Below are 26,206 nucleotides of genomic sequence, written 5' to 3' on the forward strand. Positions count from 1 at the left end.
CCACATCAAGCTAAACCTGCAGATTGGTGTCAAGAGAGCCTGACGGGGTGGTACCTTCCAGTCTATGTTAGATTCTGGAAACTTCCAACTGGAGAAGGTTTTTCTACACCCCACGTCGCAGATGGAAGATGTGTGGCTATTGGGAAACCTTAGAAATTGCCCATGCTACCTGAAGCTCCGCCTGAAGCAGTGACGACTGCAACAGAGGGGCCCTCCCATCCGACAAAGGTACCGACCGAACGGTCCCAAGGCACGCAGACAGAGCCACCGCCACAAGAAATGGAGGTACAGTGGAACTACAACCAGGAGCTCAGTGAAATACTGGAGATGCCACTGCCAGTGATCGACCTCGGTTCTCAACTGCCGCCGGTCTTGTTGCCAATTCCATCGCTGCCTCCGACACCTCTGATGGATGAGCCACCTGAGATATCGGAGACACAGCCTGAACCTGAAGTACTGTGGTGCCGAGACCTGCAGCCTGCTGTGACCGTCCAGGCAGCGACAGATGTCATCGACCGAGCCGTCACACAACCGGCTACGCCCAAACTGGCTGCTGTGCAGGGTGTCCAACGACCCGTGATGCCTGCAGTAGCAGTTGTGCAGGGTGTCCAACGACCGGAGGTACCTGACCCATCGGAGTTACAAGTGATCGACAGCTGGGAGCAGTCACTGGGTGATGTGTACATCGTTGAAGAAGTTGTAACCACCGTTGACACCCAGATGCAGCTTGGAGACCTGCTTGATCTCACTGTGCCAGAGGACGATGCTGACCTCTTCCCCTGATTGCTTGGAGTCGCTATCTGTGACCTCAAGAAGGGGCTGTCAAGTGAGATGCAGGTGTTGAGGTCTCAGAGAGCACTCAGGCTCATTATAGCCTTAAGGTAATAAAGGTTTTGAAGCAGACAAATAAAGATCTAAAGAAGAAACATTATAAGTTAACCACCAGCCACGATTTTTTTTCAGTGCAAAAAAATCGCTAATATTCTATTTGTAAATAAAAAATATTCAATTCAATTCAGTTCAGCTTTTTTCCAGACACTGGGTCCAAATACACACACCATAAAACAAGGACACAACAAGACACACACAAAAAAAATACAATCAAAAACAATAACCCGTTAAATGTGACGAGAAATACAGGGAATATTGGACGTGCATCGCGAGGTGCATTTCCTTGAAAACGACCGATTCGTGGATTATATACCGACTTCAGGACATGTTTTGGACAAAATAGTTTACTGGCTTGTTTCGTCTGGATGACTTTTTATGAGGGGCACCTTTTTGCGGCTTCATGTTGCAGAGGAGAAAACTCTGACTGTTGTTTGTTCTTATGCACCGAACAACAGTTCAGATTATTCTGCCTTCTTGGAGTCTCTGGGTGGTTCCTGATGACTCAGCAGTTCTGCTGGGGACTTCAATGCTCAACGTGTTTTGTTGTTGGACTTCTGTGCTCGCCCTTTAATGTTCTGCTCAACTATTTGGTAGAGCACATTTTGATTCACTATATCTTATTGAAAAATGTGTGTTACTTAATTCCACCTGTTTCAGCTATCTCTACCACTCAGTTGAGGTACATTATACTAAAAAAGTCCAGTAGATGTCACTCTATTTCAGGAAGTTAGCACAAGCAAAACTACTCCTCACATTAGGCCTCTTCTTGCTGTGAATTTCATAGGTAAAGTTATACTTTTGACATATTATCATTCCTAAGGAGTTGCTCAAAATAACTGTGTCATTTGAAATGTAAAAAAAAAAAATGTAAAAGGGTCAGATAATTTTTGCAAAACATGCTCTCCCAAATGGTTGATTTGCTGCTTCATGGAAGCGCTAAGCAAATCTAATTAAAATTGATTAGTTACAAAAAAATTAGAACACTTCTGACCATTAATTGATATTCATATGATAATTTTTGATACAATGCCATTATATATGATAAAATAACTTTAGAAGTTGCCCAAAAACATACTTTACCGAATGGTTCAATTGTCCTTTTGTAGTAAAAGTGGTGATGCCGTTTATTTAAAATGATTACATTGGAAAAAAAATGTGGAATAAAAACCTTTTCACATTTTTTGTGAAATAAAAACACCATTACTGTTGATTTAATGCAATTTCATCAATAAATGCTTATGTAAGTGAGGTATTTCTCCATTTTCTCAAGCCATTTCCTGAGCAGATCTGGAGGACAGTCCTGACTCTGGTTCACCCCTAAGCCAAAACGAAGGCAGAAGAATCTGGAAGTTTGAGGAGATTGACACGTTCCAGGTTCCTGATCCAGGTTTTGAGCCCCTGATGCTGTAAAGGCAACATTTCAGAACTTCAAAACACTTGTCACCGACAACATGATGATGATTGAACGTATTGCTCACCATACCAGTCTGTACTCTGCCCAGGAATTGGGGGATCCAGTCAAGACTATTTCTGAGGGTATTGAAGATTTCCTTGCTGTACTACTTTCTAATTGTTGTTTTCACCTTCCCAGCCATAGAGGAGTACTGGCACCACGAGTCATGTTTCAGTGTGATAGCTGATATTATGACAAGTAGGTTTTGACTAGTAGTCACGCACAATTTGAGCAAGTCAACAAACCAGCATCCAAAGTTGGCCGACCATCAACCACCTAACCAATACATGAGTCATCACAGAAGAAACGATATGCCCCAAGACCCTCACAACCACAGCGAGATGTGTGGGTCAACAACTGTGGGCATGTGCCCTTTTACTGTGACAAGCAGGGGCGGTAAAACCTCTGGAAAAGGTGTGTCCAGATGGACGTGCCAGAAATGCATCGCTTTCCTGCACTTAAATTCAAACCAGCAATACTTCATACCATACCACCAGAAACGAAGTGAATCTAATGGCCTAAAACATTTGTGCAGCTTCACTACCAAGCAATCGATCAATTTATTTCTGCTGTAGTCTACAGTTTGAATTTTTTGATATTTTTTTGTATTTGTAAATTTATTTTGATACAGTGACTATTGTAATTCATTCAAATTTGAAAGTAGAAAGAGTTATATATGCATAGAAATGTCAATTATTTCAGTTAAATACCTAAAAATGTATGCAGATTCTTGAAATCATACTTTTACTATGAAATGACTTCTCAACTGTTTGGTAGAGGTCAATATTTTAAAAACCACTTGGTCTATTCATTAAAAAAAACATTGATTGTTGTTATTAGTGCCCCAAAGAGGTAAGAAATATAAAGAAATATTTATTTCATTGCCTATTTCTTGGTGGGGATGTTAAAGGGCTTGGGACCCGAGGGAGGACTTCAACAACTGATGTTAGGTTCTACAGCAGGATTGGTTTGTGTACGGTGTATTCTAGATGACTGATGAAGTGAAGTGAGCATCCTGTGTGTGTGTCTGACTCTAACACACCTCTCATCAGTTATAGCTGCTTGTTAACCACACAGTGCTGAGAGCATAAAGTATGCCAGACTTCTAGTTATTTCTGTGTGTTTCTTTTGTCAAACATGTCTTTTTGTCAGAAGTCTTTGAGAAAGTGGTTTCAACTCAGCTATTGAAATATTTGTCATTAAATAATCTTTTTGAGCCTCTTCACTCAGCTTTTAGGGCAAATCATTCCACAGAAACAGTGCTGACTAAAGTGGTGAATGATTTGCTTCTAGCTGCTGACTCAAAGGCATCATCTGTTCTGTTGTTGTTGGATCTCAGCTCAGCTTTTGATACGGTGGATCACGGCATCTTACTGGACAGACTGGAGAATTATTTCGGCATCTCAGGCCAGGTGCTGAAATGGTTGAGGTCTTACCTGTCAGAGAGATCTCAGTGTTTTCTTTAACAATGTGCTCTCTGAGTCCTGTGCTGTTAGGCATGGTGTACCCCTGTTGTTTTCCCTTTATCTGACACCTTTGGGTCACATTTTGCGCTCCTTTGGGATTTCCTTTCATTGCTATGCAGATGACTACAACTATACATGCCCTTGGTCCCTCAAAGTGTTTTTGACACTGATAAACTCCAGGCCTGTCTCTCAGCTGTTAGGAGCTGGCTATCAACGAATTTCCTGCTCCTGAATTCTGCCAAGACTGAAATGATGGTGATTGGACCTGAAAGTGTTAATCCTCTGCTTGATGACTTTACTCTGTTTTTGGATGACTGTGCTATCATTGTAAAGACAGAGTTAAGAATCTTGGTGTACTCTTTGATAAAACCCTCTCATTTAAATTCCACATTAAAGAGGTGACCAGATTGGCCTTTTTCCACCTCAGAAATATCTCTAAAATCAGACCAAGTCTGTCATTTCAGGATGCTGAGGTCCTAATTCATGCTTTTGTTTCCTCACGGTTGGACTATTGCAGTGTCCTTTTATCAGGTCTGCCAATGAAGAGTCTTCATGGTCTGCAGATGATTCAGAACGCAGCAGCTCACGTTCTCACCAGAACAAGTAAATACGAGCATATTACTCCAGTGCTGGCCTCTCTGCATTGGCTACCAGTTCATGTTAGAGCAGACTTTAAGGTGCTGCTACTAACCTATAAAATTGTAAATGGATTTGCCCCGTCTTATTTATCCAGCCTGCTGAATCTGTATGTCCCCGCTCGGGCTCTCCGTTCTCAGGGGACTGGACTTCTGAATGTCCCAAAGGTCTGTAAAAAGACGGTGGGGGAACGGGCTTTTTCTTTCAGGGCACCTACATTGTGGAACAGTCTGCCTGCTGAAATCAGGCAGGCATCGTCCATTAATGTATTTAAAGCTAACCTGAAGACCCACTTGTTTTCTCTTACATATGAATCCTAAATTGTTTGTTTTACTGATGTCTTTTTTATTGTTCTGTTTTTATTGTTTTTATTTTTATCTGTTTTTATTTATCAGTTTTGATTTCTGTGTACAGCACTTTGACGGAAAGCACTTTACAAATAAAGTTATTATTATTATTATTATTATTATTATTATTATTATTATTATTATTAAATAACTTATGACCTTGCTGTCTTGCACAAAGTGGATAGTCAAACTGAATAAAAACACAAATACATTTAAATACATGATTTCTATCTCATTTAGTAGTTTTTTAACATTATTAAGAGCACTATGAATAATAAAGGACAGATAATGAATTAGCACCATGGAGCAAATCTGTATCTATACAGTTTATGTCTTGAAAAGGTATGACACTTAAATACAAAGACTCCAGGAAGAGCAGCCACAGCTAAACAGTCCATTGTGTGATGGTGATCTAAATTCAACTTCAAAATAATAATAATTTGTCAGCATTGCTGAAGGGTCCAATGGTGGCCACACCAGGGTTTGAACCACTGACCTTCTGATCAGTAATCCAGAGACTGAACCATTGCTTTCATATTCTGTTGTTCACGAATATGGGTTCCTACAATTCAACCAGTTATATTGTAAAGTGTGTTTCATATTTATGCTCCATGTGCCCCTTTTAATGTTGAGCACCTGCCCCTGCAAAGGTCTCTGTACTGCCCTGGGACACATTGTTGGACAGTGGAAAGAGCACTTCGAGGTGATTCCTGAATCCAGCAAGGAAATCGTTTGTGAAGGAGGCAGAGCCTGAAGACTCGGGTTAATCTTCATCCATATTTGTGGCAGAAGCTCCTCGGTGGCTCCAGGTGTGGACGAGATCCTCCCTGAGATGCTGAAGGCTCTGGACATTGTTGGACTGTCTTGGTTGACAGGTCTCTACAATTTCCTGTGGGCATCGGGTACAGTACCTGTGGAGTGGCAGTGGTAGTCCCCATTTTTAAAAAGGAGGACCGGAGAGTGAGTTCTAACTACCAGGTATCACACTTCTCAGCCTTAGTTTACTCCAGGGAGCTGGAAGGGAGGCTCCGACCGATTATCAAACCTCAGATTCTGGAGCAGCAATGTGAATTCTGTCCTGGTCATGGAATGGTGGATCAGATCTTTACTGTTGCAGAGCTGCTGAGGGGGTCATGGGAGTTTGGCCTGCCAGTCTACCTGGACTTTGTGGATCTAGAGAAAGTCTACAACCATGTCCTCTGAGGTGTTCTGTGGGGTACGAAGCACATACGCTGATACGAACCATTCGGTCCCTGTACAACCAAAGTGAGAACTGTGCTTGTTTTTAATGGATGCTGGACTTCTCCAGGGCTGTCCCTTGACTCTGATCCTGTTCATGGACAGGATCTCAAGGAGCAGCAGGATCGTGGGTGAGGAGTTTGGGGACCTCAGGATCTCGTCTCTGCTATTTGCAGATGATGTGGTTCTGTTGTCTTCCTCAGACTGTGACCTTCGTCTCTGAAGCCCATGGAGCGATTTGCCTCAGAGTGTGAAGTGGCAGGGATGTGAGTCACCATCTCCAAGTCCGAGGCCATGGTTCTCTGATGGAAACCATTAGATTGATCCCTCTGAGTTGGGGGACGATTCCTCTGTAGGGTGTCTGGGCTCAGCCTTAGAGATAGGGTGAGAAGATCAGACATCTGGAGGGAGCTCAGAGTAGAGCTGCTGATCCTTCACCTCTAAAGGAACCAGTGGAGGTGGTTTGGACATCTGATTCAGATCCTTCAGGGAGAATTCCTTTGGAGATTTTCCAAACATGTCTACCTAGGAGGAGACCCGGGAGTAGACCCAGAACCCTCTGGAGGGATTATGTATCTCATCTGGCCTGGGAATGACTCAGGATCCTCCAGGAAGAACTGGAAAATGTTGCTGGGAGGAGGAACATCTGGAACGATCTGCTTCATCTGCTGCCTCCACAACCTGACCCTGGATAAGAGGAAGAAGATGGATGGATTTTCTTTTTTCAGTTTGTACCATGATTTTCTGTACCTTTTGGGATTATAAAATATTTTTTGCCCTTTTTTTGAGATGTCCTTTTTCTTCTTTTTTTCCTCCCCCACCCTCCTTCAATCCCCCGATAGTCCAGTCATTGTAGTAATTGTTTAAAGAACAGAAATATGCCCCACTTCACAAACATAATCAATACCGGCATAACTCATATGACAAACTCCACATTCAGTGCTAATGATAATATGATAATAAGGACAATGGTAGAAAATAATAAAAAGGAGGGGGAGAATAAGTAAATAAAAGTAAATGAATAAATGAAAAGCGGAAAAAGAAAAGGAAAAATTAACAAAAACCAAATGCAGAAAGGATGACTCACACACTCACAAATCAGGAAATCATCCCTCAGGAGTACATACACACGTGGACAAAATTGTTGGTACCCCTCAGTTAAAGAAGGAAAAACCCACAATTCTCACTGAAATCACTTGAAACTCACAAAGTAACAATAAATAAAAATTTATTGAAAATTAAATAATCAAAATCAGGCCATCACTTTTGAATTGTTGATTAACATAATTGTTTCAAAAAAACAAACTAATGAAATAGGGCTGGACAAAAATGATGGTACCCATAACTTAATATTTTGTTGCACAACCTTTTGAGGCAATCACTGCAATAAACGATTTCTGTATTTGTCAATGAGCGTTCTGCAGCTGTCAACAGGTATTTTGGCCCACTCCTCATGAGCAAACAGCTCCAGTTGTCTCAGGTTTTGATGGGTGTCTTCTCCAAATGGCATGTTTCAGCTCCTTCCACATATGTTCAATGGGATTCAGATCTGGGCTCATAGAAGGCCACTTTAGAATAGTCCAAACGCTTTTCTCTCAGCCATTCTTGGGTGTTTTTTGGCTGTGTGTTTTGGATCGTTGTCCTGTTGGAAGACCCATGACCCTGCGACTGAGACCAAGCTTTCTGACACTAGGCAGCACATTTCTCTCCAGAATGCCTTGATAGTCTTCAGATTTCATCGTACCTTGCACACTTTCAAGACACCCTGTGCCAGATGCAGCAAAGCAGCCCCAAAACATTACTGAGCCTCCTCCATGTTTCACCGTAGGGACAGTGTTCTTTTCTTCGTATGCTTGGTTTTTGAGTCTATGAACATAGAGTTGATGTGCCTTACCAAAAAGCTCCAGTTTGGTCTCATCTGTCCAAAGGACATTCTCCCAGAAGCTTTGTGGCTTGTCAACATGCATTTTTTGCAAATTCCAGTCTCGCTTTTTTATGACTTTTTTTCAGCAGTGGTTGTCCTCCTTGGTCGTCTCCCATGAAGTCCACTTTGGCTCAAACAACGACGAATGGTGCGATCTGACACTGATGTACCTTGGCCTTGGAGTTCACCTTTAATTTCTTTGGAGGTTGCTCTGGGCTCTTTGGATACAATTCCAACGATCCGTCTCTTCAATTTGTCATCAATTTTCCTCTTGCGGCCACGTCCAGGGAGGTTGGCTACTGTCCCGTGGGTCTTGAACTTCTGATAATATGAGCCACTGTTGTCACAGGAACTTCAAGCTGTTTAGAGATGGTCTTATAGCCTTTACCTTTAAGATGTTTGTCTATAATTTTTTTTCGGATGTCCTGGGACAATTCTCTCCTTCGCTTTCTGTTGTCCATGTTCAGTGTGGTACACACCTTTTCACCAACAGCAGGGTGACTACTTGTCTCCCTTTAAATAGGCAGACTGACTGATTATGAAGTTTGGAAACACCTGTGATGTCAATTAAATGACACACCTGAGTTAAATCATGTCACTCTGGTCAAATAGTTTTCAATCTTTTATAGAGGTACCATCATTTTTGTCCAGGCCTGTTTCATTAGTTTGTTTTTTTAAATAATTATGTTAATCAACAATTCAAAAGTGATGGCTGTTTTTGATTATTTAATTTTCAATAAATTTTTATTTATTGTTACTTTTGTGAGTTTCAAGTGATTTCAGTGAGAATTGTGGGTTTTTCCTTCTTTAACTGAGGGGTACCAACAATTTTGTCCACGTGTGTATGAAGGGGGTTTAGGTTTCAGCCATCGAAATGTAATACACTTAATGGCTGCAGCTAGTAGGATTTGTAAACAAATATGCATTATCTCGGCCTGTGACTCCTTCTGCTATTAAACCAAGGAGAACAACTATGGGTTCTTTGGGTATTTCACTATGAAAGATTTCTTTCAAAGCATCAAAGACCTCCTTCCAATAATCCTCTAATTTTGGGCATGATCACATTATATGAGTATGGTTTCCTATGTGCTGACCACCAATGCCTCCAGCATTTGTCTGACCCTGTTTACTTCCATTTAGCTGTTATATGTGGGGTTTGAAATACCTTGTTATAATTTTCCACCTAAATTCTCTCCAAAATTAGAACTGGTTACTAAATATGCTTCCTCACAACCCTGTGTCCAAGTTTCAATCGAAATAATTTTACCCAAATTCAGTCTCCCATTTGTCTTTAATATGCAGAGTATCATTTGGGTCCATGGATGAAAATATGCTGTACACTTTAGAGACCACTCATTTAATATTGTGATTTGATTGTATTTCCTGGAGAAATGCCTCAAACTGAGAGGGGTTTTTAACTTTTTCATAGTCTTGATGCGTTGTTAGAAAATGCCTCAGTTGCAGGTCTCTATAAAAATTAGTTTGTGGCGTATAAAGTCATGTCTTAGTTGTTCAAAAGATTTAAGCTCACCTTTGGCAAACAATTGGTGTACATATGTAAGACCAAATTGAGACCAGTTTTTGAAACCCATATCACTTTGAGATAAAGTCCTCCAGATATCCTAACTCAGTCAAAGATAGAGAGTTTCTTTGGTAAATTAAAGAATGCTTGTATAGTTTCCAATTTTTCAATGTCATTTTGTCCACACCCATCTGGATATTCTTGTTGTAAATTTGGAAGGGTCCCAGTTCCCACTAGCCCCGGAATTTAGATAATTGCATAATTTTTATTCGAATTCTAGGGCGTTTCCCCTGCCAATATGAAATTTTGATATTAATTTATTTAATCTATCAAATGCTAATTTTGTGACCTCTACCAGCAGCATTTGGAACAGGTAATCTAGGTAGGACATTCATACGTATTGATTCGATGCAACCAAGCATGGTCAGTGGTAGTGTTGTCCAGCGTTCCAGGTCCTCGCTTAATAATTTTGGGGTAATTTGCATCATATAGTTGTTCTAGGGAATGAGGAGAGTGATACCCAAAATACACCATATCTCCACTCCACTTAAACCCGCTTTTATTTTTAATATGTTGTGGTATTTGATCACTAAGGTCAATAGTGTCGGGTTTTTTTTAATATTAACCTTATATCCTGAGATAAAGCATACTGTGAGATCAGTTTTTAAGGTGTGGAATTGTTGTTTCTGGTTCTGCCTAAAAAAAAAAGCAACAGAACATCAGCATATAGCGTAATTTATGTTCTTCTGATCGATTTTAATACCTTTAACTGATAAGTCGTCCCTAATAAGCTGAGTCATGGTTCAATTACTTAATGCGAACAATAATGGCGATAACGACATCCTTGTCGGCACCCCCGTTCCAATGCGAAGTTTTTGTGATCTAAATCCATTAACTTTAATGGACATGAGTGGAGCTGAATATAATGTTCAAACCCACTTATAAACCCAGGACCAAATTTAAACCATTCCAATGTCTGAAATAAATATTGCAAGAACACAGTCAATGCTTTGTATGCATCCAGTGATAGCAACATAGCTTTCTCTCTATTAAGGTTTACATGACTCATTATGTTAAGTGCCCTTGGAGGTTGTCCCCATAAAACCTCCCTGCAATAAAACCGGTTTGATCCGGGTGGATTACGTGATTAATGATTTTATTTACTCTTTTAGAAAGTATGGTGGTAAGTATATGCAGGTCACTTGTTCAGTAGGGACACCCGGTCGATATGACTGACATTTTACTGGGTCTTTACCTTCTTTATGCAGTACCACTATGGTCGCTTCTCTCCATGATGGTGCCATCTCACCAGATTACAATGAGTGATGATATGCTCTGAAAAGGAGTGGTGACAATTTCTTTTATTTTTTTTATAGAATTCATTGATGTACCATCAGGGCCAGGACTTTTATTATTCTTCAACATTTTAATTGCTTCCATTATCTCATGCTGCCTAATTGGTTCATCCAATTCCTTCTCATTGAATCTGTTAATCCAGTTCAGTTTTATATTTCTTAAAAAGGCAGAAAAGACTGTATCATTTACCCAAGTATCTAGATTTTTGTAAAGAGATTCATAAAATTCTGCAAAGCCTCTGCAATTTCATCAGGTTTAGTTAGCACTCGATGGGAATTATCAGTGTTATTTTCAAGATGGTGTTAGAAGCTCGCTGTTTTTCTTAACCTAGTTGCCAGAAGTCGACTTGCCCTGTCCCCATATTCATAATATTTCTGTCTAAGAAACCTCATATTATATTCAATCTTATCATTGATTAGGCTATTATATTCTCTTCTGACTTCTTTTCATTTGTTCAGTATTGTAGGGTTTTGGGTTTGTTTATGTTGTGATGCCAAATTCTGAATAGCTTGTTCCAGTTCTATTTGTCTTGCTTCTCTTTTTTTTCTGTTTGCTGGATAGGCAATAATTCTCCCTCTGAGGTAAGCCTTTGCACAATCCCACAGTACAACCGGTGAAATATCTAGAGTATCATTTGTCTCTAAATAGAATTTCAATTCCGCTGTAATAAAGGAAACAAATTCTTGGTCATCTATGAGAGAAGCATTCAATCGCCACTGTTTAGAAGTTGACCTATTCCCTATATCCCATAATAATTCGATAGGTGAATGATCTGAAAATGTCATTGGTAAAATTTTAATATCCATTATTCTGTGTACTTCTGGGGGCTGCTCAGTGGAGTAGTGGTTATCACTTTGGCCTTGCAGCAAGAAGATCCCCGGTTCAAATCCCGGCCTGGGATCTTTCTGCATGGAGTTTGCATGTTCTCCCTGTGCATGCGTGGGTTTTCTCCGGGTACTCCAGCTTCCTCCCACAGTCCAAAAACATGCTGAGGTTAATTGGTTACTCTAAATTGTCCGTAGGTGTGAATGTGAGTGTGATTGTGTGTCTGTATATGTAGCCCTGTGACAGACTGGTGACCTGTCCAGGGTGTCCCCTGCCATCACCCAAGTCAGCTGGGATAGACTCCAGCACCCCCCATGACCCTAGTGAGGATAAAGCGGTGTATAGAGGATGGATGGATGTATCCTTCTGCCTTGGGGGTAAAAAAAATAATCTATCCTGGAATAAGAAGCATGCCTATAACAATAAAAAGTAACGTCCCTGCTATTTGGATATTTACTCCTCCATACATCTACTATACCCAATTCAGTAGTTTGATATTTCAGCATTTTGCTCATCTGGGAGAGTGGGGTGTTGGACATTGGTTTTATATCCACATATTGTGACACAATGCAATTAAAGTCCCCCCCCCCATAAGTAATATTCCAACACTATGTCGTACCATCATACTGAACACTGTTCTGATAAATCCTGGCTCATCCTCATTAGGAGCATATACATTCATAAGAGAAACCTCTATGCCATCAATTGACCATTTAATAAAATAAATCTTCCCTCTGTATCTTGATGAATTGACGTCAAAGTGAAATTTACTTGTCTGTGTATTAAAATTGCAACCCTTTTTTTCCTTCCAGATGGATGAACGGAGTAGTAGATCTTATCTGCCCAAGATTTCCTAAGTTTGTCATGCTCAAAGTCTGACAGATGCGTTTCTTGCAGAAAGGCTATTTGACATTTAATCTGTCTCAACTGTCTAATATCTTTTTCTTCTTCATGGGGTTGTCAAGGCCCTTCACATTATAAGACTGTGGTGTGTTTTTTGAATTTGGTTTTTGATTAAAAGCAGATTTTTGCTCCTTAAATACCTGCTGTTAACATTGACATTTTGGTCCTTCACTCACCAATTCATTATGACATGATCTGTATTTTCACATATTAAAAATAAAAGCTTGAATCTCTCCTGTCTTAGTGAGAGAGGAAGACAAACAGAGAGGAAGAGGGCGGGCTTTACATGGAGTCACATTAAATAAAAACCATCCCTCAGACAGCTCAGTAGCACAATGGAGGAAACGTCTGTACGATGTCTGCTCTGTAAGTAGAGAATCTGTTTGATTTTACTGATGATGGAGGAGGAAACATGAAAGGTCTGCAGAGGAACTTTAACCATTAACAAGGAAAGTGGACACAAAGAAACAGACTGGGATGAACTTAGAGCCATAAAATGTGTCTGCTTTATACTTTTACTGCTTTATACATCCAGTAACTGAAGACCAGTTTCTAATCTCACTTTTTAAAGCAGAATTGTAGAAATTCAATGTTCAGTCAGGTGCTATATTTACTATTAGAAGATTGTTCTGATCTATAGATGACTGCAAAGTAGCACATGGGTCAACTTTAGGAATGTTCCTTTGTAATCAGTCCATGATCAGAGTGATCAGGAGGCTCTGAGGCTTCTCTGTCCACAGTTATGTTGACGACACTCAGCTCTATGTGTCTGCAGACGAGCCCAGACTGACTGAGCGAGTGTTAAACTGGATTTTAGATAGAAAGGCCTGGATGGAACACATCAGTTTACTGCTGGAAGTTTGGATCAGAGAGAAACTGAGAGAAACTGACCTCCAGACTAGAAACACTCAGACTCAGCTGAAGCTGAGATGGACGAAGTTTGGGAGTCGTTTAGTTTGAAAGTTTATTATTTAGACTTTATTTATACTTTAGCATCTAAACTTTGAATCTGTTATTGTTTTATTCAGTTTTGTTGTTTTGGTTTTAAAAATAATTTTTTACACTTTGAACTGCATATGAATTGATTGATTGATTGATTGATTGATAGTGATTCTTCTTCCTACGCTGCAGATTTCTACTCTTTAACCCTCTGAAGACCAAAACCTGTTGGTAACTTTCAAAGTTCATGTTACCTTTAAAACTAAAACAATGACACCATTTATCAGCCAGAACAGAAGAAATGTCAGATTTTTACCTTTGTGACAAACTTTAAGCAAACCTGATTCAACTTTGAACATATGTTTTTTTCATTTCTTTCAAAAGTGCAAAAAAACCTGCAACAAAACAAAACAAACAATAAAAACTCAAAACCTCTTTCTCATGTCAGGCTTGTAAAATAAATAGCAAACCACTGCAGCTTTTCACACCTGTAACCAGATGTGAGGATGCCATTAAAAGTGGATTAAAGTGTTTCAACTAACAGAAGATGCTTTTAATCAGGATTGTGTGTCAGTACTAAAACATAGGAAAGAAGAAAGCGGATAAAAAGCACTGAGGCGACTTTAATACCTCTGAGAGATTCTCAGTGGGTTTGAGCCAGAGTGTAAATATAAATACTGAAGTGTGCTGATGAAGTTTTAGTTCCCTTTTTCTGACTATTTTTATTCTGTAAAGGAAAAAAAAATCTGTTTTTATCAGTTATAAATAAATAAAGACCCAGACTACTGCCAGAGGACGTCTCTGAGTTCTCTCTCCTTCATGATGTTCTGGTTCCACAGAGCTGCAGGACTTTAGATTAAAAATGAACCACAGTGAAGAAAAATGAGACAGAAGTTAAAACACAAAGAATCTGCTGCATGGAGATCAGACATTATGAACTACAGACCTTAGAATTACCCTGGAATGAAGCTTCCTCACTGATATTTTACATTCTGACTGATTCACTTCAGCTTTATTTACTTTTCTGTGCATAATTCTTTTTATATCAAACTCTGATCAACCTGATGTGATTTCTCTTTAGTTCTGCTCTCACTGATGAGCTGCAGAACAAACCAGGTGAAGCTGAACCTGAGTCCAACAGATCTCAGTTTTTTAAAGAGATTCTGTCTCTGAGCTGTGAGGATGAAGACAGATCTGCTGGATGGACTCTGAGGAGAAACACCACCAGAGGAACCAGAACTCAGTGTGGAGATGGATGGGGAAACCATCTGGTTCCAGCTGTACCATGACCTACATGGTTCCAGGTGACAGTGGAGTTTACTGGTGTGAGTCCATGGAGGCAGCAGCCAGTCAGAGCATCAACCTCACTGTTTCTGGTAAGATGAGCTGTGCAGTCAGTGCTGATGAAGCTGTGTGTGAATGGATGAAATGCTGTAGTTTGTCTCTGTGTTGAGGTGGATCAGTGATCCTGCAGAGTCCTGTCCTCCCTGTGATGGAGGGAGATCCCCTCACTCTGAGCTGTCAATCAAAGCAGGACTCCCCCTCCCAGCTGCTTTCTATAAAGATGGCTCCCTCATCAGGACTGAGCCCGGAGGTCACATGACCATCCTCCATGTTTCCAGGTCTGATGAAGGCCTCTACAGGTGTAACATCAGCAGTCATGGAGAGTCTCCATCCAGCTGGATCTCTGTCACAGGTGAGGACAGGTGTTTTCTGCACCGACTTCAGCAGGTTTCAACATTTATGTGATAATAAAATAAATATCTCTTCAGGGAAACCAACCACCACCTCTACTCCTACATCCACCTCTACTCCTACATCCACCTCTACTCAAGGTTCTCCTGGTTCCTCCTGTTCTTCTCTTTCCTGGTCCTGTCTGTTGCATGTGTGTGTTGTGGTTCTATTGGTTCTGCTGGTTTACTGGTTCTACTGGTGAGACGTCGTGTTCTCAGGAGACCTAAAGGTGAGACAAACTCAAAACAATGTTATAATTAAATGTTCATTAAGATTCTTCAAGTAAATTCTGTCTCTTTGGTTGATTTCAGCTGATGGAGGAGAAGCTGGAGGAGATGACATCACATACAGTGACATCAGAGTATTACATCATCAACAGCAGCCAATCAGACGGAGCAGAGGTAGAGTTTTATGTGCTGAGTGTCCAAAGTTCTTCTGTGACAACATAAATAATTTATTTGACCTTTCTAGAGTCACTCTACAATAAGACGTGTTTCTCCATGAAGAATGTTTCACTGCTTCTTTGTTTCCTTCACTGACGTCTTCTTCTTCAGTCTCCTGGATGGAGTTGTGAGGATCCAGGTTTGACTTCAGACTGTTAGAGTCCGTCCTCAGCAGGATCAGTGTTTCAGCCAATCACAGAGCTGAGGAAGCAGGAAGTAACAGACTGCAAAGCATTCTGGTAGTTGTAGGAATTCCCCCTCAGAGCCTCTTCTTTGTTGTCTCTGCTCACAGATCACCAAGATTTAAACTTATTGCAGCTTTAATCCTCCACATCTTTACCAGAACACAGTTTCTACGTCTGATGATTTATTTTCAGTGTGTTCTTGGTGTGCTGGACTGTGTGTTGTGTCTCCTGTGGTGAGTCTGTTAAAGGAAACCAGCAGCTCTGTGGTCGTCAAGGTTCCTGTTTCTGATCAGAACTCTTTGTTCCACTGCAGGCTGCTCTAAAAACTGTTATTCAGAGAGTTCCTTCCTCTGACCCTCACACAGTTCTACTTTATGTCACACCAACACTTAAGTTCAGTTATCTGTGTTTAAATTCAGATAAAGTTGAAGCGATGCAACACCTTTACATGAAGGCGTTGACTAAATCTAGCAGCTCTGAGGTCAGTGTTTCCATCCTGTACAGCAGCAGAGGTGTTAAAAAGATAAAAACTGTCAAAGTGTGAACTGTACTTGTTGTTGTGTAACACTTGTGTCTGCGGTTCTAACCTGTCTTCCATTCCAGCCTCTATGAAGAGGATCATTGTGTGTCTTGGTTCTGTTCTGGTATCAGCTGTAGAACCTGCAGTGATCTGGATCTATCTGACTTTACAGAGAGCGATCCAGCTGCAGTCTACTCGGCAGTGAAAGGAAGAGAAGACGTCACTTATGGACAGATGGTCTTCAAAGACGGTGGAGGCCGATCAAAGACCAGAGGTACAGCTGCTCTTCTTTGTCTCCATGGTGGTTCAGCTGCAGAACAAGAGTCCAACAGTTGTAGAGACGACCGATAGAGGACACTGGTAGCTTTATTCACAGCTCAGAAACACAGCTGAAGCTGGGGAACGTCTGTCAAACGAAAGCATCAATAACCTGAACTTAAATGTAATTAAGTGTTGAAAACCTGGATAATAATTCACAGAAGTGTCCAAAATTGTGACACTAACATGCACAAATATAAAAACATCTGGACACTAATGCATGGAAGTGTCAAAAAACCTCATATTAATGAACAAAGTGTCACAAACCTGGATAGTAAAGACATAAATATGTCAGGGTTCAGATCTGAAACCAAAGTGCAGACACTCAACACGCAGAAACTGGTTTAAAGTTTATCAAAGTTTTTATTTAACAACCACCAAAGAAAAAGTTGAGCAGCGACTGGCTCAAGTAACAAAGTCAATACAAAAAAGTAGGAATTCACTCTACAAAACCAAAAAACTAGACTTTAACTTGGAACAAAAGGGGACTAAAAATACAAATACTAGCTTAACTTGAAGCTGCACAGGCCCGTATTCGGGCCGAAAATGGCCGGCTGAAGTTTACGGCAAAGCATTTTAGCTTGAAACGGGACGATAGAACACTATACATCCATGGAAAGCTTAAGAGTCTCATGAATCCGCCGGTATAACCACTTTCAGATGTGATTACCACAGCGGGTAATATAAACACATTTCTAAAACAAACAACAAAAGTTTAAAGGGACACATAAAGGGCATAACTTACGTTTCGATGGTCTTTTACCGATCAACGATGAAAATAATCCACAAAAAACGGCCATAATCCAAGAGTAGTCATCCAGACAAATACTAGCAAGTATCATATTTTATCCAAAACATGTCTAGAAATAGTAAATAATCCACAAATAGCTCGGCTCCGTGCGCGTTCCACGTGGCGCATGGTGGCGCTGCGCGTTCCATAATTCACTGCATTTTTATAGCTCAGTGAAGCTGACCCCCCAACCACAGAAAAAATCCAAGCAAACAGGCTGAGTGGTTAGTGTCCTCGTTTGTGCTGATTTGTGCCGTTAAATTTTCGTTTGTGCTGCAGTCATTTTTGAGATATTAAAGATTATTTTTTAGGTCATTCAGAGGTCATCATCCCTAGTTTGCTCCAAAATGAACCAGACTTGTCTACTTTTTAGTGCTTCGTTGTGCTTGATTTGTGCCGTTAAATATTTTCGTTTGTGCTGCTATCGTTTTTGAGATATTACAGAAGTTTTATTTTTGAGCGATGACGTCATCATCCCCCAGTTTGCTCCAAAATGAACCAGACTTGTCTACTTTTTTAGTGCTTCGTTGTGCTGATTTGTGCCGTTAAAATTTTCGTTTGTGCAGCTATAGTTTTTGAGATATTATAAGTTTTATTTTTGAGCGATGACGTCATCATCCCCCCAGTTTGCTCCAAAATGAACCAGACTTGTCTACTTTTTTAGTGCTTCGTTTGTGCTGATTTGTGCCGTTAAAATTTTCGTTTGTGCTGCTATCATTTTTGAGATATTAAAGATTATTTTTTAGGTCATTCAGAGGTCATCATCCTCCAGCTTGCTCCAAAATGAACCAGACTTGTCTACTTTTTTTAGTGCTTCGTTTGTGCTGATTTGTGCCGTTAAAATTTTCGTTTGTGCTGCTATCATTTTTGAGATATTAAAGATTATTTTTTAGGTCATTCAGAGGTCATCATCCTCCCAGCTTGCTCCAAAATGAACCAGACTTGTCTAACTTTTTAGTGCTTCGTTGTGCTGATTTGTGCCGTAAAATGTTAGCGATACCATGTTAGCTAAATCATGTTGCCTATACCATGTGTTAACTTGGAATTTTAACTAAAATGTCGGTATTTTACAAGTGCACTTACCGTGTCTAGAAATCAGATTTGTCTGAAGGTTGTAAAAATGCCACTGAAATAGTAAAATTGTGAAAAGGTCATCCAATGTGTGTGTCTTGTTGAATGGCTGTGAAAGACTGCTATTTTGTGTAGTTCTTAGTGGGGAGGTGCTGAATTTTTTTTTAAAAAAATGTTTCATGCTCCTAAATAAACCTTGAAGCGATTTCATTTATTGTCTTATGACAGAATGTGATTGGCAAAAGTAAATATAAAGCACAGTTCATTAAAAATGTAAATTAGTAACATAACATACATCTACGTTTATTTAACCAAATTTTATTGAACAAATGTACACACAAAGGCACAAAGTCAGTTCAAAGAGACATTTTCCAGCAATAACACAGGTGGAACGTCCTCAGATGTTATTACAGTAGTTCTATACCACATTATATACATTAAGACATTATAAACATGACAGAGCACAGACGTCATCAATTCGGGTCATGTGATCGTCTGTAAATAAAACTTGTAATATCTCAAAAACTATAACAGCACAAACGAAAGTTTTAACGGCACAAATCAGCACAAACGAGCACTAAAAAAGTAGACAAGTCTGGTATATTTGGAGCAAACTGGGGGGATGATGACGTCATCGCCCAAAAATAAAAACTTGTAATATCTCAAAAACTATAGCAGCACAAACGAAAAATTTTAACGACACAAATTCAGCACGAACGAAGCACTAAAAAAGTAAACAAGTCTGGTTCATTTTGGAGCAAGCTGGGGGATGATGACCTCTGAATGACCTAAAAAATAATCTTTAATATCTCAAAAATGATAGCAGCACAAACGAAAATTTAACGGCACAAATCAGCACAAACGAGCACTAACCACTCAGCCTGTTTGCTTGGATTTTTTCTGTGGGTGGGGGGTCAGCTTCACTGAGCTCATTTTTATCCATAATTTTATGAAGCTTTCTGTTAATCCTCACGATCTCGGTCAGAAAATGGCGACTGAACCCTCTGCCTTCGATCCCAACCGCATTTCAACCAATCAAGTGACTCATCGCTGCCTCCGAACCCGGAACAGCCAGCCGTTGCCGAGACCGATGGATCTGGTGACTCTCATCTCTCCACTAAATTCTGAGCAAATCACGTCGGAGGAAACGTTTGACTGACAGGGCATGTAGCCAATGAGCTTGCTGAATAGCCGAGAGGCGGGCTTTCGTGCTCTGTGTGACTTTCACACCTCCTGCTCTCCTGCTGCAGCTGCTTTTCTCTGTCTCCGTCTGTGCCTCTGATTCAGATCAAGATCCACACTGAAGCTTATCTGAAGTGATTTTTTTAGTTCTTTATGAGTTTTTGGAATGAAAATAATGCGAACAAAGGCTAATAAACGACCATATACCATTTTTGCACCGGGTGTACATAGGGTGTCCAAAATTGACATAATTGGGCATATTAGGACAAAAACATGTGTGAAACACTAATTTCTTGTAGTTTTGCTCTGAAATTTTGTCCTGAACTATGTAATACCCCAGGCTGTTGCCTTGTTGTGTTTCAAGCTCTCACAGTGCTGCCACACTAATTTTCAGGTGTTTTATTAGGGAAAAAATTTAGGCGAGAATAAAATTCCTCCTAATTCAGTGTGTTCCAACATAAATAACTCTGTGCCAGTAGCACCTAGAGTAATTCTGACTGCACTGGGTGACAATGCAGGTTGTCAGCTTTCAAAGGAGACCCCAACCATGCCTGTACTCCAAACAGTTCAAGAACAGCATTCGATTTACTTTCTGTACATCTTCAGTAGAAATTTCAGGGGGAAATTGAAAATGGTTGAACTTACAAAACTAACTCCCCTAGCAGGGCGAGGGGGTGGGCAGGTCTGGGAGGTCGGCGTCCAGGGAAATGCATCGGTGTGGGCAAGAGGGTCCACTGAGGGCAACGAGGCAGAAGCTGTTGTATGAGCAAAGGTCTGGAGGAAGAGCAGCAGCTCGACAGGAAAGTAGAATGGTAGTGGACAGAGCAGACCAGTGGGAGATTACAGATTGCTGAGGTAGCTGAAGCTATGAACTGGTGAGGAGTGGAAAGATGAGTCAGGCTTTATTGGACCGGTGATCAGATGCAGGAAGTTCTACAGCTGCTTCCAAGGGGTAGGAGGAGGTCAGGCTGGTCAGGGAAAAAGAACTGTCTGGTGGATTGTCAGGAGGCTGATTGTGCAAATGGGATAAAGGGTTGCAGTTCACCAAAGGCTGGGCTGTGGTCCACGGCAGCCAAGGTGGAACTCCTCTGGAGGCCGGACTGGGAACCAGTGAAGGCCAGGATGTAGGGCAGATACAGGGAGACCTAAGCTGGGCTCAGTGGCAGGACCTCAGTGACATCAAGGAGTGCTGAGGTCAGAGAGAAAGGGGTGCCAGGCAGGGATCCTGACAAAAGAATCTGGATGTTTTTGTAGAAATGTGTGAAAAACCTGGATACTGATGTATAGATGTATCTAAAGGAAACTTTGAGGTGTTTCTGACTCTGACAGTCGTCTGGCAGGCAGAGCTTGACTCTACTGATTTATTCACAGATGTTTGTGTTTAATTTTACTGTTTTTGTTGTTTTGTTGAACAGACAACTAGATATCAGCACCTTTGCATAAAAGTGTGATTCTAAGACGATGTAAAAGAGCAGAAGGACCGATTCTCAAACTGGTCTGAACACAGAAAGAGTTAAAACTCATCTCAGCACATGATACCAGACAGACCAACAGAGAGTCTCAGATAAACCCACAACCATCAGCCAAAGCAGACCACACTGTAGAGAGAAAACAGAACAGTTTGACACCACACCTCACTGGAACCAACAGAAGGAAGCTGCTGCTGTGGTTTTATCTCCTGAGTTGAATTATTCTGAGAATTCAGCAGCTTTGTGGTCGTCTTCTTTACTGTTTCACACGAATAATGTCCAGTTATATTTGGGTTGTTAGTCATTAACAGCAGCAGAAGAAGGTGAACAACATTTATAAAGCTCCTAATGAGTCTTATTATAAAGCTACATGGAAAATAATTAGTTTAACACTGTAAAGTAACCGTGCTGGTGTCAGTAGTGTCACTGAACTGATGTATTTTCTGTGTTTTTTTGTACAGACAGAGATCCAGCTGCAGTTTACTCAGCAGTGAGAACAGAAGAAACCAGCTATGGACAAATAGTCATCAGACCAAACAGGAGCAGAGGTACAGCCGCTCTTTATTCTCAACTTTGGAAAGAAAGAAGAGAAATGTTTCCTGAAATGTTGAACTGTTCCTTAAAAGTCATCAGGGAGAGAAACCACAGGGATGTCCACGAGTACTCAGACCCTGTAGTGACCTTCAAGAATCAGTCCCACACTTCAAAAATATTCTGTCACAGCTTCAGCATTTAAAATAATACTTGGAAAAGTACAGGAGTATTATCTGCAGTATCTGATTATTAATCCTGATGCATCAAATGTTCAGCAGTGTTTTACTATCTGAGCTGTTTTAACTGATCAGCCACAACATTACAACCAGCTGTAGAACATCATGCTGCTTCTCTGCTCACTCCACAGGTCTGAGTTTATTCAGGCTCAGTTCCAAAACAAAATGCATCTGAAACTAATGGGGACACTAGAAATAATCTTCAACCACCACAGACTGTTTACCCCCATCTAATATACAGCTGCTTTTACCTGGATATGGTCCACAAAGAATCAATAACTCTGATATTGATGCACAAAAGAATCAAAATCCTGGACATTAGTGAACAAAGCAGAACAACAATCTGGATATAAATGCAAAAATGATCAATAATAGGGATATAATTTAGAAAAATATCAATAACCTTGGATATAAATGCACAAAAACAAAAAACAAACAAAACTTGATATCAGCCATAAAGATACTGAGTTCTGACATGTTAATTAATAAAGTTTTTACTTCCTGTGCTCATTTTGCTGCATATTAACATGATTGTGTTGTTTTTGTGCAGAGCGGCTTGTTCTCATTCTGTTTTCTCTGTTTGTGTTCAGAGTTTCCACTGGAGCCTCAGGTCATCTACTCATCACTGAAGTAGTCCACCAGTCCAACCAGTGAGCTACTGACCTCTAACTGGTCCACACAGCCAGTCACAACACAGTACATTCACTTTTTATGGAGATTTTAAATGTTCTCACTCAATTAGATTCATGCAAAAGAGTGAAGAAACTGCAGAAACTAAAGACTAAAACCAGAACATCTTAAATGTCTCCTGCTGAACAGAATGTAATGGTAACTAGTCGTTCTGTGTTCTGGTAATTATATCTTATTTATGCAGCAGCGATCAGGTTTCTCTGCAGGATCAATAGTTTGCTTGCTGTTCTTCTCATGTGGTTCTGTAGGTTTCAGACATGTTGGATGGAAACTTTGACTGGTTCTGGTTGGTTGTGGCTAACCGAGGTGTGTGTCTGTTCAGTGTAGATAGCAAAGGAGACACCTACAGAAACTACAAGTGCAGACTATAAACAGCATCACTTTGAAGCTGAAAACTCTGTACAGAAGTGTTTTTTCTTCATGTGTTTGAAGAGTTTTGATTGTTTAGTTGATGATACATCTCCTTGTTTAGTTCAGAAGCTGTTCAAACTGAGAACGCTCCCATCCAGAGAAGCCGTAAATGAGCTTCTTATCATGTATAAAATATCCAGAATAGAATAAAACAACACTGTGAAGTTTGATGTTTGTGGTTTTGCTGTGAGGTCTGTTGAGCTCATTATCAGGACGTCTGCTTCAGTCAGCCTGAGAACATTCAGAGACATCAGCATCTCAGCTTTCACACATTTATTCCAGTTCATTTACTGTGATCCTCACAGACAAGTAGAAAGAGCATCATCTGCATAGAATGAAACAGTGAGTTACAAAGTCAGAATTAAAGAGTTGTGCAGAATTATATTTGATAATATAACTGTGGTGACATTGTAGTATTTTATTTTGGAAATGTCTTCTACCAATCAGTGGAAATATTTGGTTAAGATACAATGATCAGCCACGACATGACCACAGACAGGTGAAATGAATAACACTGATCATATTGGTACTATGTGCAGTTCTGCTGGTACACCTTGGATTCTGGCATCCATGTTGATGAGACCTAGACACCCAAATAAACATTGTCCCAGAACAAGCACACTGCATCATGTAAATGGAAATCCTACATATCACTGGCCTACACCTACAGGAAAATGCACCTTACCACAATGAAAAAACATCAAACAATTGAGAGCATCTTGAGTAACATGACAATCACCCAAGATATTGTTTTGACCCAAACTTCCTAGACCTCATTCTGATCAAGCATCAACAGGAAGTAGTGGAACAAGTTTGATTCCCAGAGGTCCCATTGTACAACCCAGATTACTCAAAGGATCCACTGCCAATGTCTTTTCCAAACCCCAGAAGGACACCCTAAGAGGTCCTCTTGTCCATACCTAATGGTTCAGAGCATTTTTGACAACACAATATTAGGCAGGTGGTCATAATGTTATGCCTTGTCATGTGTGCCTGGAAAAAGCCTTGTATCACTGCTGTTAGCACTCTATGTGTAGGTAGGTTGTGTTGGTGTGTTTCAAGAATCAAGAATCAATCAAGAATCTTTATTGTCATTGTGTTTTCACACAACAAAATTATGGTTGGTGACTCCCAGCCATAGGTAAAAAAAAAAAAAAAAAAGTAGAAAAAGGCACACTATATGCAAATAAAATTTAAAGAAAATACTTAAGAGATATAAATATGTAAACAGAGTTAGTGCACATGAGCAGTAGGATGGGTGTAAAGTGCAGTCTAGTGAAGACTCAGTTCTTTATTGCACATAGTAAGTCTGTTGTGTGTTCAGGGGGAAATGGATGGACAGTTCTGGGATAGAAACTGTTTTTCAGTCTGGAGGTCACAATTTTTATGCTCCTGTACCGTTTCCCTGAGGGAAGCGGAACAAACAGTCCATTTCAAGGGTGGGTGGGGTCGACAGCGATACGTCGGGCCTTCCTCTGGATCCAGCCCGTCTATACTGAGTCCAGGTCTGGAAGAGGACTTCCCACAATCCCCTGTGCCCTTTTCACCACCCGGGATAAGTTCTTTCTGTCCTGAGCTGTGCAGCTGCTGTACCACACTGTTGAACCAAGACAGAAGATGCTTTCTGTTGTAGTTCTGTAGAAGTTTGTCAGGACCTGAGGGAGAGACCAGCACGTTTCAGCTTCCTGAGGAAGAAGAGTCTTTGTTGAGCCTTCTTCAAAAGGTGAGCTGTGTTCAGGGACCAGGTCAGGTCAGATGTAAGGTGGATGCCCAGGAACTGGATGTTGTGAACACGCTCCACCGCTTCCTCTTTGATGAGGAGAGGAGCTGCTCTGTCCTCCTGGATCTCCTGTAGTCCACAATGACCTCTGATTCTTGTTGGTGATCAGAACAAGGTTGTTGTCTGAACACCACTGAATAAGGTTGGATCTCCTGTCTGTAATGGCTCTCATCATTGTCTGATATGAGACCCACTACGGTGGTGTCATCAGCAAACTTCCTGACCGTGTTTGTGGAGTGGTTGGCAGTACAGTTACTGGTGAATAGAGTGAAGATGGCTGGACTGAATGCACCCCTGTGGTGTTCCTGTGTTCAGGACCAGTGTGGAGGATGTCCTGTCTCCCATTCTCACCGTCTGAGGCCTGTTGGTGAGGAACAGTGGCACAGTGATGTGGACAGTCCCAGGTTATGGAGCTTCAGTGTCAGTTTGTCTGGGGATCACTGTGTTAAAAGCTGAACTGAAATCCACAAACAGCATCCTCACATAGGTGTTATAATGCTGCAGATGGGTCAGGGCTGTTATAAGTGTGTTTGTCTCCATTGTTACAGCTGATGCATCCTGGGAAACTGCCAGATTCACTTGTCGGCACTCAGTACTGCACCTGGAGCGTAAAATCCATGGTGTCATTATGGTGACCAGTGGGTCATCTAGCTAGCTAGTGAACTGTGTCCTTTGTGTTGGATTTCTTCTTAAGTTGATCAGGAAACTGGTATTCACAGTGAGTGTTCTGACAAGAGTTTAGGCAGAACCAGGACGTTGACTTGTGTGACTCACAGCTTGCTTCTGTTCTGTCTGAGGACAGGCTGCCCCCTGTTGGTCAAACAGTGAACTGCCCTCCAAAAGAGGTTCCAGAACCAGTTCCAGACTTGAGAGGATCTCCTTAGAGAAGTGATCCATCAGTGGCTAAGTATTCCATTTCAGCTGGTGAAGCCACTAGTGAGTGTAATAAAAAGTCATTCTTCTTTGATAATGGTATGTTAATGGATAAGTGGGTCTCACAGTTAGACAATGCAGCATCTATTCAGGTGAGGACTGGGATACAGTGGATCAGACAGTTATCTGACTTTGGAACAGGAGATCGGTGGTTCACATCCTGGTCAGGGTCCAGTTGTCCAGTGGGGAACCTTCAGCAAGGTCCTCCCTCTTGTTGTATCTACTCTCAGATGTACGTCTCTTTGGATAAAAGCTTCTGCTAAATGAACAGTAAATTGTAATGTGCTACAGTTGGACAGTTGTCATGAACATCTGTGGTCTGGTTATCAAGGTGTTTCCAAAACATATCGCTGAATCCTTCAACATTTCTTCTGAACAAGCATGAAGGCTGATGTACTTTGTCAGAATT

General features: G+C 40.8%; 1 protein-coding gene across 1 annotated transcript; it reads left to right on the forward strand.

Annotated features, from left to right (window-relative positions):
• Positions 1 to 327: 327 nt before the first annotated feature.
• On the forward strand, positions 328 to 23,423 carry LOC127533067 (uncharacterized). The gene is given in 8 exon segments (XM_051945148.1): positions 328 to 680; positions 14,583 to 14,764; positions 14,767 to 14,877; positions 14,956 to 15,051; positions 15,054 to 15,197; positions 16,556 to 16,657; positions 21,675 to 21,761; positions 22,574 to 23,423. Coding segments are annotated over 8 exon segments (1,119 nt in total). The 3' UTR covers positions 22,618 to 23,423.
• The last annotated feature ends 2,783 nt before the right edge of the window (positions 23,424 to 26,206 follow it).

This window comes from Acanthochromis polyacanthus, chromosome 3, assembly GCF_021347895.1.
Source record: "Acanthochromis polyacanthus isolate Apoly-LR-REF ecotype Palm Island chromosome 3, KAUST_Apoly_ChrSc, whole genome shotgun sequence".
NCBI classification, from domain to species: Eukaryota; Metazoa; Chordata; class Actinopteri; family Pomacentridae; genus Acanthochromis; species Acanthochromis polyacanthus.